Consider the following 14,061-nt stretch of genomic DNA (forward strand, 5'->3'; position numbering starts at 1 on the left):
CGCTTGGAGCAATAAAAAAAAAAAAAAAAAAAATCTCTTAAAACAGAGATGAGAAGTGGTGGCAGCAAGGGCCATGCTTGCAGGGAGTATGTTGGGGGGGGCTCAGCGCTTAGCTTAGCCCTCGGTATGTTTATAGCACTTTAGATCTGTTTGTGAGTTTGGAGCCTTTCCAAAAAAATAAAGGGGGGGGGGATGAAAAAGACATATATTATTGTTTATAATCTGCTTTATTCAGCCAAACCTTTCCCTGGCAGCCCTGCGGATTGCTGTTTAAATCCCTCGGTGCCTTTAACTACCGATACCGAAAGTGGTTAATGTGCATTCGGACTAAGCTTGGCATCTACTCCAGGAAATCACTTTAATTGAGAAGCATTAAATGTTAAAATGATTAAAATATATAAAGCCAACACACCGGTGCCTACGGTGGGAGCGCGGCGTGGGGCATTTTCGGGGCACCGGGCGCTGAGGGTGCTGGGTGGCGCAGAGCAGCTGTGCTCGGCCAGGCCGGGCGGCAGCGGGTGCTGGGTGCCGGGCGCCGGGCGCTGAGGGGGAGAAGAGGGTTGTAAAGTGCATGGGAAAGTGTGGGGGAAAAAAAAAAAGCAGCGCAAGGCACGTTGCGGCCCCCCGGGGCAGCCCGCCGCCTTCCCGAACGCACGGCAGTGATGAATGCTCTTTGAATTATTTTTTTCTTTATTATTATTTTTCTTGCTTTTTTTTTTCTTTTTTTCCAGGAAACAAGACTCTCACTTTTTGGAACTGTACAAAACCGACACCGCGAGGGGAGGGAGGGGACAACGCTCGGCACGGCGCAGGGGGCCAGCGAGCGCGAGCCCGCGCCGGGGACGGGACGCTCCCGCGCCGCGGGCTCCCGCGGGGAGCCGGGAATGCCCAACCGCTGCTGTGCTTCCTTTCCTATTTTATTTTATTTTTTTCCTCCCCCCACCCCTTTTTTTTCTTTCCGCTCTTTTTCTTCCTTCCCCTCCTCCGTCGCTTCGGGAAAGGCCCCGGCCCGGCAGCTCCGGTGCCCTCGGCGCCGCGCGGGCGTTCAGCCCCGGCAGCTCACGGGGATGGCGGCGGGGGCGGCTGCGGAGGAGGGGGGAGAAACTTCAGCAACTCGTCTCAAGGGCTTGCAGCAAACGGGCTCCGGCGGGCGCCTCTCCGCCGCGGCCCTTCCCGGTGCCAAGGGTGCCTTCCCGCCGCTCCCGCCCTGGGCGCGTCGTCCGAAGGCGCCGGGTGGCCGGCGGGGTTGTGCCCCTCACCCAGGCGCCGCGGCGGCGGGCGCCCGCCCGGTGCTCCCCGGGGCGCCTAGAAAGGCGGGTGATCCATGTCATCGAGCCAGGAGGCCGGGCTGGCGGGGAAGTCCGGGTAGCCCACGCTGCTGCCCGTGGAGATGTCGGAGGTGGGGCCGGGCGCCAGGGCCCGCAGCGCCGGGCCGCCCCCCGGCCCGCCGGCGCCCGCCAGCCCCAGCGCGCCGTCGGCCGCGTACTCCAGCAAGGGCGGCGGGACGGGCAGCGACGAGATGGACGAGGGCGACTGCGGCAGGCCGTAGGGGCTGCCGCCGTCCCGCGAGTCCGCCGCGTAGGGCCGCGCGGCGCCGTCGAGGGCGAAGGCGGCGCCGAGCAGCTGCCCGCCGGGCGCCTCGCCGCCGTAGGCGCGGGCGGCGCGGCCGAGCTCCGGGAGGACGCGGTCGTCTGCGCGCGAGAGGAGGGAGGGCGGGCGGTGAGCGACGCCGCCGCGGCCGGGGCCCCCGCGCGCCCCCGCCGCCCGCGGCCCCGCTCACCGCGGAAGCTGAGCTCGCCGTCGCTGGCGCCGCAGTCCTCGGCCGAGCTCTCCTTCTCCAGCTTGCCGCCGCCGCGGCTCCGCTTGACGCTCTTGTAGAAGTGTCCCCAGCGGTGCCGGCCCGCGTCCTTCTTCAGCCGCTTCTCCTTGGCCCGGCGGTTCTGGAACCACACCTGGGCCCCGCCGCCGCCGCCGTCACCGCCACCACCGTCTCCGGGTCGCCGCCCCGCCGCCACCCCGCGGCACCGCCTCAGCGGCACCGTCCCGCCGCCGTCACCGCCACTGTCGCCACCCTCGTGTCGCCGCCCTGGCGTCAGCACCCCGGCGGCACCGCCCCGGCACCACCGCCATCGCCGCCTCGGTGGCACCACCCCACAGTCATCGCTCCACCACCATCGCCGCCTCGGTGGCGCCGCCCCAGTGTCACGGCCCTGCCACCGCCGCCGTCACCACCTCAGTGTCACTGTCCCCACCACCATCACCACCCTGATAGCACCACACCACCAACACCTCAGTGGCACCACCCTGCCACCACCACCACCACCATCATCCACCCCAGTGGCACTGCCCCACCACCACCGTCACCCACCCCAGAGGCACTGCCCCACCATCCCCACCACCATCCTGCTGGCATCAACCCAGTGTCACCACTCTGCTGCCACCACCATCACTGCCCTGGTGTCACCACCCTGCCACCATTGCCCTGCTGCCACTGCCACCCCAGCGTCACTACCACCAGGCACCAGCACCACCCCACCCCAACAGCCTGGTGCCCCCACACCCCAGCACACCAGCATCCCCAGCACACCAGCATCCCAGCACCCTGGTATCCCTGGCACCTTGGCACCCCAATATCACCACCCCACCCCAACAACCTGGTGCCCCCCACACCCCAGCATACCAGCATCCCATCACCCTGGTACCCCTGGCACTTGGCACCCCAATACCCTGATGCTCCCCATCACCCTGGCACCCAGCACCTTGGCACCCCAGCATGCCCAGGCCCCCCATGCCTGGTACATGGGGTCCCAGCCCCTCGCCGTGGGACGGACCCACTCCTGGCTTGCAGGACCAGCTGTCCCACACGCGCCCGGGCTCGGCGGCTGGAGGCGAGGCGGCGCGGGCCGGGCGCCCCCCGGCCTCACCTGCACCACCCTCATGTCGAGCCCCGTCTCGGAGGAGAGCTGCTCCCGCACGTGCCGGGCGGGCTTGGGCGAGTTCTTGTAGGCGTTCTTCAGCGTCTCCAGCTGCTTGGCCGTGATGGTGGTGCGGGGCCGCTTAGCGCCCGCCTCCGAGTCGTCTGCAAGAGAGGGGCCGGCTCGGAGCAGCCCTCGCCGGCCGAGCCCCGGCGGCCGCCGCCGCGGCGCCTACCGTTCTGCTTGGCCGTCTCGTAGTCCTCCTTGCACACCAGCCGCCCGTCCTCCATCAGGTAGAACTCGTCGCCCGTGGCCAGCTGCCGGCTGCAGATGATGCAGGCGAAGCAGTGCAGGTGGTAGACGAAGTCCTGGGCCTTGCGCACCACCTGCGTGGGGGGGATGCCCTGCTGACAGGCCGTGCATTTTGTCCCGAAACGCCTGCAAGGAGAAGCGGCGGCGGTGAGCGCCCCGCCGGCGCCGGGGCCCCGCCACCGCCGCCGCCGCCGCCGCCGCCGGCCCGGCCGGGTGCAAAGCGCCGGGGAGGGCGGGGGGCCGGGAAGCGGGCTGCCCTCGGCGGCCCCCCGCGCCGCGCAGGCCGCCCACCCTCGAGTCGAGGAGCGGGGGGGAGAAAGGCGGCCGAGGCGGCCGAGCGAGCGCCGTGAAGCCATCGATCGGCACGAAATAATCCCGGCGGCACCTAATCTAGGAAAGGCGCCGGTCTCGCGGCTCTAATTACCATCGATCACCTGCACCTTCTGGGCGACTATTTAAATGACTTCGAGATTAATAGTCTGGGAAGCGGCGTGGGCGAAACGCCGCCGCCACCGAGCCCCTGCCTGAATTTTAGCCGGGCGGTTTTGGGGGCGGGGGGGGGGGTTCGGTGACGCTCGCACGCACCCGTTCGCCTTTCCGGCGCGAGGGCCGCAGCGGGCGCTTCGGGGGCAGCGCTGCGAAGCCGCAGCCGACCCGAGCGCAGATTAAATGAGGCTTTTGCACTACCAGGAGGGGAAAAAAAGGAGGGGAGAGAGAGAAAAAAAAGAAAAAAGAAAAAGAAAAAGCAGGTAGGAAGAGAGGAGAGCGGGAGCCGGCATCAGCGAACCCGGCGCCGGCCCTGCGCGGGTTTCTCCTGCCCTCTAGCTCCGAGCGGCGCAGATGTGCCTGCCGCGGCGGGCGGTCAGCGGGGCCGCGACGACCCTCTCGGCCCCTCCGGGTTTAAAAGCGTGGTGGGGAAGGGGGGGGCAGGGAGTATTAGAGAGATTTGGGTCTTTAAGAAGGTTAAATCCTGACAAATAGCATTCAGCCTGTGGCAGCTCTAAAGCAGCAAAATTCCCTTTATTTAAACACTTGGGCTTTTTTTAAAATAAATAAATAAATAAATAAAAATAAAATAAATAAAGATATAAGAAGACTTTGGAGCAATCGCGCTCAGAAGCGGTGCGCGGGCCTGCGCGCCGCGCGGCCGTCCCTGCAGCCCGCGGGTTGCTCTCCTGTGTCCCCATCTCCGCCGGGCCCACGTTGCCGGACGGGCGGACGGACGGAGGGGGCAGGCCGAGGGGCTGGCTGAGGCCGGGGGAGGGCGGAGGGACGGGACACACGTGCTGGTGGCCGGCTCAGGCAGGAGCATTGCTTTGCCGGGCCAATGCGTTTTGGGGGCGCGGGGCGGGGGGGGGAGGGAGGCGCTTTGCGGGGCGGCCGCCGTCCCCGCGTGCCCGGAGGTGGCCGGCCCGCGGCGCGGGGACTCACTTGAAGAAGTCCTCCTTGCAGTAGACGCTGCCGGCGCGGGAGAAGCAGCGGTCGGCCAGCTGCATCTGGCAGTCGGCGCACTTGAGGCAGGAGCTGTGCCAGTGCCTGTCCAGGACCTTCAGGATGAACTTGTCCAAGATGTGCTGGTTGCAGCCGGCGCACTGGGGGATCTCTGCGGGGCCGGCGGGTGGCACGGAGAGGAGAGCGGTGTCAGCGCCCGTGGTCCCTTCGCTCCATGCCCGGCCCCCTCCCCGCGAGCCCCTTGCTCCCAAACCCCCGGCCGGGGCATGCCAGCGCTTTGCAGGACCAAACGTCACCCAGAAATGTCCCGCAGATGCACTGCCACCCCTCACCTTGCTGGTGTCCCAGTGCCTCTTCCCTTGCAGACGTTCACCAAAAACACCCCCCCCCCCCGAGGTACCTGCAGATCCCCCCCATGCATGTGTCTCTTGGGCTTCTCTTCCCCACCTTGGTTTTTAGGCCACCTCCAGCCTCTGCCATGCATTTCCCTACAGGCTCTCAGTCGAGCTTCCCCCTGCCCACTGCTTCCTCTGGGGTGGCCTCTCGACACCCCCTCTCCCAAGTGAGGACATGGCTCTGGAGGGAAGCAGGTGCCCTGCAGGTTTCTCCTGACATAGCGAGGACCTCCCACGGGGTCTGCCTGGATGATCCCCCATAGAGGTGGCTCATCCCCTCCAGGGCATCCCTGCAGAAAAGAGCTGCTGCACAGGGAGAGGACCTTCATGGCCAGGGGAAGGTGGGCATCCCCAGCCATGCTCAGGACAAGATCTGGGATGGGGAGCAGGGATTCGGACAAGTTATTGCAAACTTGTTTTTTGCTGGCATCCTCCTGCCTGCTCCAGACCAGAGGCCAGGGGGCTCCCAGCTAGTCTAAGCCAGGTCTCCAAGCGTGGGTCTTCTCCAACCCACCAGTTACAGCAGCCTCACATGATGAGAAGCAACGAAAGGGAAAAGCCCTGCTTGCAGCCACCTGCTCGTCTCCATGGGCATCCAACACCAAGGTCCAGCTGAAAAGGAGGCGCAGCAAGAGCGCTGGCCTCGGGCAGACCAGCACCACCAGCCCCATCCCGGGCAAGTCCCACCCCAGGAGACTCCCTGCCTGCGCCCTGCACGGCGCCCCTGCGGGCTGGCAGCCGGCTGCGTCTGACCCGCTGGTGTGGTGCAGAGGGACACACGTGCGCAGGGACACATGGGCTGGCGCAGGGTGATCCCCAGGGGAGGACCTAGGACCTCTTCCCTGGCTCTTCCCCTCCTCAGCTGCCCCCTGCGCAGTTGATGTAAAAATTGTTGCATCTCCAGCAGCTTGGAGGATGCTAGAGAGAGACGAGGAGCCAGCGCCCCACCGAGCCCTGCCCTGAGATGTGTCCCCTCCCAGCCATCTCTCTGCCCTCCTGCCTGGCCCCAAGAAAAAAGTAAATCCCAGATTTCTTCAATGTGAGCAAATGTCTTCTCTGCTCTGCTCCAGTTCTTCCCACGAACGCGAACCGCCCGCACTGACCATCCTGGGCAGACCAGGAGCTGCCCCAGGCCCCTCGCCAGCAGCGACCACCAGCACCAGCCTGGTGCAGGGGGACAGTCACCCTCCAGGGCTTTTGTGCTTCAGGAAGATGCTGTAGGATGGTCGGAGCGGGAAGGCTTTTCATAAGGCAAGATATATCTCCAGCCGTCTAGCGTCATATAGGATGCCTGTCTATAGATGGGCAGCTTGTAGACATCTGAATGGCTGGGCAGTCTTCTCTGCTCCTGTCTGCCCACCGCTCAGAATAAACAGGCGACGCTGTAAAAGTCTGCACGAGAAGATTGCCCAGGAAAAGCAGCGCACATAACGCTGACACGCACGCATGAAAGAAGATTGATTTTGGAGAAAACATGCCCAGAGCTGGAGTGTAATAGCACAGGAGATGTTTATGCATAAGGTCTGCCTCCCTCTCCTGCCGGGAGCGCCGGTGCCAGGAGAGCGGCTGACAGTAAATATCTGGTCTTTTTTTTTTTTTTTTTTTTTTTTAATGCTACCACAAATCCTGCGCAGGATTAGGAGCTACTCTATTGTATCCAAACGAACTAGCTGAGCTGATTGGCTTCTTTATTGACCGGCACTAAAAAAAAAAAAAAAAAAAAAAAAAAAACTCGCACACATCAGCTTATCAAAGTCAGCCGGCAAGGCAAGGAAAAAACCTGAGACAGACGGACAGAAACCACTTGCTGCGTGGCCCCAAGCGCCGGCGAGCTGCTGCTCGACGGGCAGGTGTCACCTGGCGAGCGGCACGCAGGGCTCCCTCGCCTCCGTCCCGCCGCGGTCCGGGCTCGGCCCCGGGAACCGGGGAGCCGCCTCGGCCCCGCGCGGGGAACCGGCCCGTGGGGGACAGCGGGAGCCCCTGCTCCCTGCCGCAAGCCGTCCCCAGGGCTCGAGGGGAGAAAGGGGAGGGGGAAAGGGGAAACTGAGGGGAGGGAAAGAGAAAAGGGGGGGGGGAGGGAAAAGAGAGGAAAGGGGGGAAAGGAAAAAAGAGTGGAAAAGGGAAAGGGAGGAAAAGGGGGGGAAGGAATAAAAAGGAGGAGAAAGGGAGGAGAAAGGGGGGAAAGGGAGAAAAAGGGAGAAAAAAGGGGGGAAGGAAAAAAGGAAAAAAGGAGGAAAGAGACACCTTCTATAAGTAATAGTCACCCTGAGAGGGAAGTGTTTTGAGCACAGCTGAAAATTAGATTGTTACTGTCTGAAACAACGTTACCAAAATATACCTTAGGGTGTTGATAGGTATCTCAGGTGAAGTCAGTTTGTTTCATAATTTACCAGATCAATTAGTTACAGTCAGAATTAACTGGCCTTCAAACCACATTTATTGCAGGTCTTTAAGTCTGTTGCATTAACTACGCTAAAATAAATAGAAAATGTGCATACAGATCCCATAGGTCCCTCTTCTCATCCTTGCTCTGAAAACGTGGGTTTCTTCCACGCGTGAATTATTAAGCCTCTCCTTTCGGCGCATTGCTCATCTCAGTAATGCCACCTCCGCAGCCAGCGATAGCTACGCGCTCTGTTTGCCCAATTTCATTTGTTAACCCTGTTTCAGAAATACGTCAAAAACGTTAGGATATACGGCGGTGTGTGGTGCAACACCGTCTCTGGGTAGGGGCACGTGTTATTGGTGAAGAGTAAATCTTTTTCATTTATTTCATAAACGTATTTTATATATAAATATATATATAAATATATATATATATATACACATATATATATAAAAAAATATGCACACGAGCTAACAAACACGGCAGCTTTCTCGTTCTTAAAGCCAACAACCCAGCTTAACCGCAGTAAGCACTCGACCACAACAAATATCTCAGCCTCTTCCTCCGAGTTTCCAGCAGATACTCCGACCCTGCGCGGGGAAGCGGCCCCGGCGGCCGCCGAGGCGCCCGCGCAGCCGACGCGCGGGGCCGGGCGCGCCCCGGCGCGCTGCGCCAGCCCGAACCCGAACCCGAACCCGAACCCGGCGGCGAATTAATGCCCAGGCGGGCAGCAGCCCCAGCGCGAATTTAGTTATTAATTGTTATTATTGTTGTTATTTTGGTCCAGGGGCGGCTCCGATAACCAACGCCGCGGGGGAGGGACGGGGGGGGGGGGACACACACACTCTTATCCCATTTCCCGGCGCTCCCGCCGAGGGAGGTGTCGGTACGAAGCCGTGCCGCCAAGTTGTGCCGGACCCCGAAGGCGAATTGCTGAGTAACGCGCAAAGCGCGGATTTTCCCGGCCCCTCCGGAGCGGATAGCTCCGGCCCCTCCACCCCCTTCTCCCCCCTCCCCCGCCCCAAACCAGGCTGCCCGAGACGGAGCATCCCCCGGGCCCGAGCAGCCCCCGAGCCGCCCCGTCCTGCGGCCGCTGGCTCCCAGACGGACGGACGGACGAGCAGTACAATTTGGCACTAACCCACCGTTTGCTGGGGTCTGTCCCAAAGCCCCCCCCTCTTCCCCCCCAGCAGCGTGTTTTGTAGCAGCTCCGGAGTCACAACGATTTACAGGCAGCACGGGCGGCTTTACCTCACCGCCTCCCTGACGGAAAATCGGGAAATAACCGCGGGAACGAAACGAAACCCGCGGAGAGCCTCCGAAACCCCCCAGCCCGCAAAACCCTGCGGGGGCAAACGCGGGGGCAATCCCCGGGCGCTTCCGCGAGGCTGCGCGCCTGCGGCAGAGCGCGCGGCCGATCCCCTCGGGCCCGGACCCACGCGCGAAGTTTGCAAATGACTCCGTTTACTTAATATATTTTTTTCCTTTTTTTTTTTTTTTTTTTTTTTTTTGACTAGAAGGAATCGCCACCCGCGGACAGGACCGCGCTGCAAACCCGGCGCTTCGCAAAAGCGGGTCCAAAGCAGGCTGCGTTTGGGGGCACAAAGGCGTTTCTGTTCTCCCCACGCGGGGCGGCCCCGCACCGCCGCGCTCACTCCCACGCCGCGCTGCTCGAGCGAGCACAGATCCGCGTCTGTTGTTGTTCCCCCGCCGCACCCCGAAATCTGCTCTCACGAACGCACCAGCCAACGAAACCGCCAGCCCGGGCACTCCTCTAGCGACTTCGTGGGGAGAGGCAAAAAGATCATTCCTTCACCAGCGAAAAACCTCCGCTTGGTTTCGCTGCGTTGCAGCACGCAAACGACTTTCCCAGCGCCAATTAATCAAACTCCCCCCCCCCCCAGACCTTTGGACAGAGGTTGCTCCTGCTGTCTGCACCCGGGCACAATTCCCACATGCTTTGGCAGAAGTTTTGCATAAGTAAGATTTGCAAAACCGTAATAATAATTAATATTATTAATAACATCTCTAAAGCAGGGCTGTAGCTAGGTTCATTGCAGGGGAGCTCCCCACGTTTTGGTGAAGCTGATGCTGTAAGTCCCAGTCCCTCCTAAGTTACTGAGGCTCAACAGTGGTTAAATACAGCGAAAAAAAATGCAATTTAATAGTAATTAGAAATTAAAATGCCAAGTGGTTTTCTGCCCCGGCGTATGCCAGCACTGTTGGGGGGGGGGGGGTCACAACAAAAGCGAGCAAGCCCCTGGCCGTCGTGGCCCTTTGCCCCGGTCTCTGCGGATGGAGCCCCTGGCTGAGCACCCAGGGCTGCGGAGGGAAGCGCAGCCTGACCCACTGCCAGCCGCGAAGCAGAGGCCTTCGAGCTGCTTCTGGATTTTGTATGTCAGGGGCTCGCTAACCTCCGGGGGCTGCAATCATCGGGCGCTGCTGGAAAGATGCCCCTGGCACAGCTGGATTTCCCCCAGCTTTCCCTGCCCAGTGGCAGCCCCCTTTGCCACAGGGGCACCTTGCATGTGTGTAACCCGCGTGGGATCGGGCCCAAAACATGCAATCCCGTCACGACCCGATGGTCGCCAGCATGCGGTGGCCACACGACTCTGGGTGCTGGAGCAGCAAGAGGTTACCCAGCCTTTCCCGAATAGCCAGCAATGAAAACTTTTATAGCATCACATATTATGCTTATGCTGGTATTTTTTTGTGCTTCAATAAATAATAATTTTAGAACTGATTATTTCCTCGCTGAAATACATCAGTTCCTGTGGAATCGGCAATGTCATGGAGAAGGGGCTGTAGCGCTCAGCAGGGCCAAAGGGGAGTTTTGCTGCGCTGATCGCTGCTCCGAGGTGATACAGGCATTTAGGCACCTCATTTCTTGTCAAGCCGACGAGGCTTCAGGGCCAAGAAAGTAACTCTGCGGGCGCAAGGTCTGAGGCGGCGGTGGAGGGCGGCGGGGGCCCGGCTGCGGGACAGACCCCGCGGTGGGACAGTGCACACCGTGGCCGGCTGCGGGCTCGCTCTCCCTGTCGGGGAATTTCTCTCCTGCTCCGTTGCAGTGAAATATCGTTAAAGAAGCGTTTTCACCCGCCTGGGCCAGGCAGCAGCAACGAAATAGGGTGAAACCGGGAAAATACAGCCAAAGCAAGAACGAAGGCGAGAAACAGGCAGCATCAGCTCGCCCCCACGGCGGGGCCGGGGCCGGCGCTGGCAGAGGGAACCAGCCTGAACCCTCGGGGAAAAAGAATTAAAAATAAAAAAGACCGAAAACGAATGAAAGGCACCGGGGGCCGCGGCCGCGCCGTCGGGGGGGGCCGGTGCAACGCGGCCCCCGAGGCCGAGGGGGGGTCGGGCAGCCGCGCCGGGCGCCGCAAGTGCTGCTGCGTGGGTGTTCATGCCTGCGTGGGCATTTGCACACGTACGGGTGCAGCCACGCAGAGCGCACACGGGCGCGCGTTTCCACGCGACCCGGCTGCCCGGGTCGGCGCAGACTGTCCGCGATCCGTTACACTACGCGCTTCCGGGCACGTAGAGACACGGCTAAATTAACCCAGGTGCTACGCGGCGGCGGACCGGCCTCTCCACGCAGGTAACGCGGGCACACGCGCGCGGGCGCCTACCCGGCCCCGCTGTGCTGGAGGCTCCGCGTATCGCGACACACGACACAGCGGGGCTCGGGGCCGGCGGTGCGCGGCGGCGGCGCGGCCCCCGCGCACACCCCTGCACACGCACCGCCGTGCACACACACACACCCCCGCACCCGCGCACCGCCGTGCACACGCGGCCGCCCCGTCAGGGCTGGGGGAGCCGGGCCGTCACCCCCGGCACCCTCCGCCGGGTCCCCCCCCGGCTCCCCGCCGCCTCCGCGGCCGCGGCCCGACGGACCGGCCCCTGCGCGCCCCGCGGCATTGCTCTCCCTACCGCACGCTCCTGCTTTTACGTCTATTAATGCAATTCTTTTACATATATATATAAAGAAAAAAAAAAAAAAAAAAAAAGGAAAGGAAAAAGCATATGCGGACGGAGCCCGGGCCCAGCAGCCCCGGCGCAGCCCGCCCAGCGCTGCCCGTCGCCGCCGCCGGCCCAGGGCCACTTCGCCGCTCGCCGCCCTGCCCGGCTCCACCGCGGCTCCCCACTTCCTTTATTATTAGCCGAAAGAGGGGGGAAAAGGAAAAAAAAAAGCGTCCTTACGTTGCATTGGCACACCAAGAATCTCTGGAAGCCCCTTGACAGCCCCTTCGGCAGCGAGCGCTGAGCTTTGCATCATTTTATTGGACCGGAGGGAGAAGAGAATCAAATCAAACGGAACGGGAGGAAACCGCGGAAGCCGGCTGCTCTCCTCGCGCCTCTCCCGGGCGAGGCCGAGGGCGGCCCCGCTGCCCCGGCGCCTGCCCCGGCAGCCGGGATGCCGCAGCTCTGCCCGCCCGGGTGCTGAGCCGTGCTGAGCAGTGCCGAGCCGCGCCGTGCCGTGCCGTGCCGTGACGGGCCGGACCGTGCCAGCTGAGCCGGGCCGGGCAGGACCGGGCAATATCGGGCCGTGCCGTGCTGAACCGTGCTGTGCTGAACCGAACCGAGCCGTGCCGCCCGCCTTTGATTCATTCACACTGCGGGGAGCGCGCCTGACGTCACCAGCCCCGCAGGGGGGCGGGGCGAGCCGCCCCCCGCAGCCAATCCCCGGCTGCCCGCGCCGCGGGGCGCCGCCGGAGCGTGGCGGGGGCGGGGCTTGAGGTCCACGGGGGCGGGGCCTGCGGGGAAGGGGCGGGGCCTTTGGAGTGCCCCGCCCCTGGCGGCTAGGAAAAAAGGGACGATGGGGCGGGGGCAGCGCGGCCCTGTCGCGACAGGCGCCGTCGCGACAGCGAAGCGGGAGGGGGAGGTGCACGGCCCGCCCTCGGCAGGCCTCGGGGCGGAGGCGGGAGGCGGCAGAATCCCGCCCCCAGGGCCCTGCGCGGTGCGGGCTGGCCCCGCTCCTGCCCCGGGGGCAGGCCTGCTCCCCCAGATTAAAGTAATAATAACGATAATAATAATAAAACAACCAACAAACCAAGGGCTGGGACCGCGAGAGCGCCGGCAGAGCCCGCGCGCGCCCGGGGAGACGTGCCCTCCCTGGGCCTCCCCGGGATGCGCGGCGGCGAGGGATGTGCGGAGCGGTCGTGGCAGCACGGCCGCGGCGCCCGGCCACCCCGAGCGGGAGCCACGCTGCCCCGCCGGTCTGCTTTTCGAAGAACCGGTGCTTTTCAACCCCCAAACCCCATTCCACCGGCAGAATCCCAGCGGGCCCCTCGCCCAGCCCGGGCAGAGCCCAGCGCGTGCTCGCTGCGGCAGCGAGCCCCCCGGCCCAGCCCGGCCCTGCAGGGAAGCCGATTTTCACCCATTTTTCCGCTCCGCTCGGCTGATGCCGCCCCCTCCGCGTCGCTCAGGGTGGCCAAGCCCGGCAGGAATTCCCGCAGTGGAGGGTGGATCGGTGCCGCCCCCTCCTTACTCCGCTGCTGCCCCTGGCTGTCAGCCCCTGTGTAATGAGTTTGCTGGGTCTCAGCCTCTCGCTGCCCAGGTGAGGGTGGCCGGCACGGGGCAAGTCCCATGCAGAGAAACTCCCCTACTTACCGGCGGGGAAGGAAAGTGGGAGGCAGCGCTGGCGGGCGCCTCGCGCCTCCCCGCTGGCCGGGAGCCGCCCTCCGAGGAAATTAAATTGCACCGGAGGGCAAATGCTATTAGGGAATAGGCAGCGTCTCCCGACAGCCTGCGGCCACTTAGGCAATTAGCCGCGGGGCCGGGCGCTCCCCGAGCCCGGCGGCCCCGGGGCACCCACGGTCTGGGCACCGCGCGGGGCCTGGCTCCAGAGCGGGGAGCCCGGGACATGCTACTGGCCCCCAAACGGGATCACAGAAAGTCTTATTTGCCGTGCACTCTTCCCTCCCGCCGTCCCGCAAATCCCCCCGCCAGGGAGGCTAATCCCAGCAACGGGTCCGGGCACCGAGGGAGGAGGAAGGGCCCAAGGGAGAAGCCCCCTTGCCGGGGCCGGGCCAGGGAGGGAGATGCCGGAGCAGCCCCCGGCCGGTCCCGCTCGCTCGGCGGTGCCGCGGGAGCCGCCGGGCTCCTCTCCTCGCACCTGAGCAAAGTGAAGATATCAAGAAAAAAGGCTCCCAATCGGATTGACACCCCCTCTCTCCTCCCCCCTAATAAAGTTTATTATCGGCCGGGCTCTAATCCTTTTAAATCCCCCGTGTGGGGGGAAGGGCTGGGATTAGGGGAGGTAGTGTAATCCCAATGAATTTGTTACAGGGGGATTTAGGCAGCGCCGGGAGAGCAGATGGCCCCAGGCCCAGCTCTGGAAAACAACCATTTTCCTTAATGATTCCTAACAAGGATAAAAGGGCAGGGAGAAATGGGGGCCGGCACCCCCAAGCGCCTCCTCCTCCGAGCATCCTACTTTTATTTCTCCAGACAACCTCTTTGCAGTGGCCCCGATGACTCCTCAGCTCCCCAGCACCGCCGGCAGCCCCCAGCATCCTGCTCCGGCCGCACCAGCGGAGGTTTGCGGGATCAGAGGGATGGGACAGGGGTGCCGCCTCCGTGTTCCCCCCCCCCCACGCAC

The 14,061-nt window shown here is 63.2% G+C and overlaps 1 protein-coding gene across 1 annotated transcript; it reads right to left on the reverse strand.

Annotated features, from left to right (window-relative positions):
* Positions 1 to 1,305: 1,305 nt before the first annotated feature.
* Positions 1,306 to 11,754, reverse strand: LHX4 (LIM homeobox 4). Its single transcript, XM_062581524.1, has 6 exons — positions 11,661 to 11,754; positions 4,659 to 4,830; positions 3,151 to 3,353; positions 2,925 to 3,079; positions 1,781 to 1,952; positions 1,306 to 1,691 (listed from the first exon to the last, which is right to left on the reverse strand). The coding sequence occupies exons 1-6, from the start codon at positions 11,734 to 11,736 to the stop codon at positions 1,306 to 1,308; spliced, it is 1,164 nt and encodes a 387-aa protein (XP_062437508.1). The 5' UTR covers positions 11,737 to 11,754.
* Between the last annotated feature and the right edge of the window lie 2,307 nt (positions 11,755 to 14,061).

Source organism: Rhea pennata, chromosome 8, assembly GCF_028389875.1.
Source record: "Rhea pennata isolate bPtePen1 chromosome 8, bPtePen1.pri, whole genome shotgun sequence".
NCBI lineage: Eukaryota > Metazoa > Chordata > Aves > Rheiformes > Rheidae > Rhea > Rhea pennata.